General features: G+C 38.4%; 1 protein-coding gene across 1 annotated transcript; it reads right to left on the bottom strand.

Moving 5' to 3' along the window:
• Positions 1–439: 439 nt before the first annotated feature.
• On the bottom strand, positions 440–1,072 carry LOC127104683 (uncharacterized). The gene has a single exon (XM_051041854.1). It carries the CDS (start codon positions 1,070–1,072, stop codon positions 440–442), a length of 633 nt encoding a protein of 210 aa, XP_050897811.1.
• Between the last annotated feature and the right edge of the window lie 1,351 nt (positions 1,073–2,423).

The following is a 2,423-nucleotide window of genomic DNA, read 5'->3' as shown; positions in this document are numbered from 1 at the left end:
TCTCTACGAACATGCTTCGATCGCCACACATGTGATTGCTTGCGCCAGTGTCGAGGTACCATTTGTTTCTTTTCTCTTCAACTTGGTTTTGGCACGCGAGCAACGAAGTTTCTTCTTCTCTGCCTTTTTCTTCTACAAAGTTAGCTTTCTCCACAACTTTCTTCGAGAATCTACACTCAGATGCATAGTGACCGGTCTTGTTACAGTTGAAGCACTTGATTTGTGATTTGTCACACCTCGACCATGAATTTCCTCTTCCACGACCTCTTGTTGTTTGTGGATTCCAACTTCTTTCTCCATTGTTAGAGTAGTTGTTGTAACTGCCTCTTCCTTCTCCTCCATGTCCTCGTCCACGCCCACGATCTTGGCCACGACCTCGTCCTCTTTGGCTCTTGTAATTCGCATAATTTGCTTCCTTTATGTTGAGTTGTAGTAGTTGCTACATAGTCTCCTTTTGTTTAATTTTTCTCTTTTGTTTTTCTTCGTATGCTTGTAAGGAACCCATGAGTTGCTCAATAGTCATGGTATTTAAATCCTTGTTTTCTTCAATGTTGGTAACAATGAAGTCAAAACTTGGATTTAAAGTGCGAAGTATTTTCTCCATGACTTTTACCTCATCAACATCTTCACCATTTCTTTTAAGTTGATTGACTACGGCCAATACTCGAGAAAAATAATCAGAAATTGACTCGGACTTTTCCATAAATAAACGTTCAAAATCACCTCTAAGAGTTTGAAGACGAATTTTTTTCACCTGTTCCACTCCTTTGTTGCAAGTTTGAAGTTTGTCCCATGCTTCTTTGGCCGTCGTTGCGTTGGAGATCTTCTCAAATGTATCTTCATCCACCGATTGATAAATGAGGAAGAGAGCTTTCTTGTCTCTCTTTCGTGACTCCCTCAATGTCTCCTTTACACCTTGGCTTAGCGAGGCTTCATCTTGCTCATTGAAGCCTTTCTCAACGATATCCCACACATCTTGAGCTCCTAGTAGCGCCTTCATCTTGATACTCCAATTGTCATAGTTGTTCTTTGTGAGCATCGGCATTTGAAAAGGGAAACCTCCATTCGCCATTTTTTTAGGACCTTGAAGCTCTGATGCCACTTTGTTGGAAATAGACCCTTTTGTGTTTAGAGAAAAGTGTGTGGGAATATTAGAGGCTTGAATAGAAACTTGGTAGGTAGGAGAATTATTTATGGAAGAGAGAACTTTATATTTTTGCTTGATTCAAAAGTGTTGGATTACATCTCTATTTATAGTACTCTAAGGAGAACTCTAAACACACTAATTCTAGAGAGTTCTCAACTCTAGATATTCAAAGAGTATTCTAGAAAATATTACAATCTTAAGAAATATCTAGATACTCTAAATACTACAAGACTTCTCTAGAAACATTATCCAATATAAACTAAGCCCAAATAACTAAGTCCAAAATCAAATAATAAAATTAGGCCCAAATCAAGTTTAATATTTCAACACTCCCTCCATCAAGTCCCCAATTATTCTCATCTGGTTGAACGTGGTCTTCACGCACATTTCCACTTTCTCTTCCATTTTCACCTCCTCCTCATTCTCACCTCCTCCTCATTCCTCATTTAACCACCTCAACAATGAACCACCAACATACCTCCTATTATCAGCTCTAATATTAGTTGAACAACCTCTCACTCCATCATCCTCCTGCATGGTGAATCACACTTCACACTTCTATTTAGAATGTCCCAATATCCTATACATAAAGCAAAATAGACTGAGTTTTTCATATTTGAAGTTCACTATACACCATTGACCTCCCTTATTCTTGACTCTAGTTTGCTTTTTCAATGGTTGTCGGAAATTAGTTCTCATTCAACCGCATATATTGTCGCTAAAAACTTGAATTATTATTCTTGTCGTACTCAACAAAAGAACCAATGAAGTCAGCCATAACTCTCCCCACCTTCTCTAACACCAGCCCCGCCGGAAGGTTTTGGACTTGAACCTGGAAATCTACATAGAACAGAGGAATATTTTCTATTTCGACACCCAATTTCACCATATCAATGATTAACAGATGACTATCGAAAGTCCACTGCCCTCCCTTCAATACCGCTTCCATGTCTAGATTGTGAGCAAAATGGAATAAGAACATACCCTGATTTTCCTGTTTGAAAGTGAGACCCTTCATTGGCCTCCACATATCTAATACTCTTACTTTCATCAATCTCACGTGATTTTGGTCTGTCACATAAGAACCTTCCCACCAAACACCACCGTAAGTCACATGATTAATATCCTTCTTCTCCTACATCCAAACAAAATCCTTCATCTTCTTCCTCCTCTTGTATAGACAATCCTTCACTATTCAGACTTGTCATTATATTCTAATTATACAATAGACTAGGCCTAATAATTAGGAAATAGATTGAAAACACAGGCTTCTCAT

Source organism: Lathyrus oleraceus, chromosome 7 (assembly GCF_024323335.1).
Source record: "Lathyrus oleraceus cultivar Zhongwan6 chromosome 7, CAAS_Psat_ZW6_1.0, whole genome shotgun sequence".
NCBI classification, from domain to species: Eukaryota; Viridiplantae; Streptophyta; class Magnoliopsida; order Fabales; family Fabaceae; genus Lathyrus; species Lathyrus oleraceus.
Note: the sequence above shows the minus strand (reverse complement) of the source record. Positions and strands in the feature narration are given on the sequence as shown.

What these genes read in the sequence shown, in the direction of transcription:
- LOC127104683 (XM_051041854.1), bottom strand. Translation starts at nt 1,072, where the DNA reads ATGGCGAATGGAGGTTTCCCTTTTCAAATGCCGATGCTCACAAAGAAC.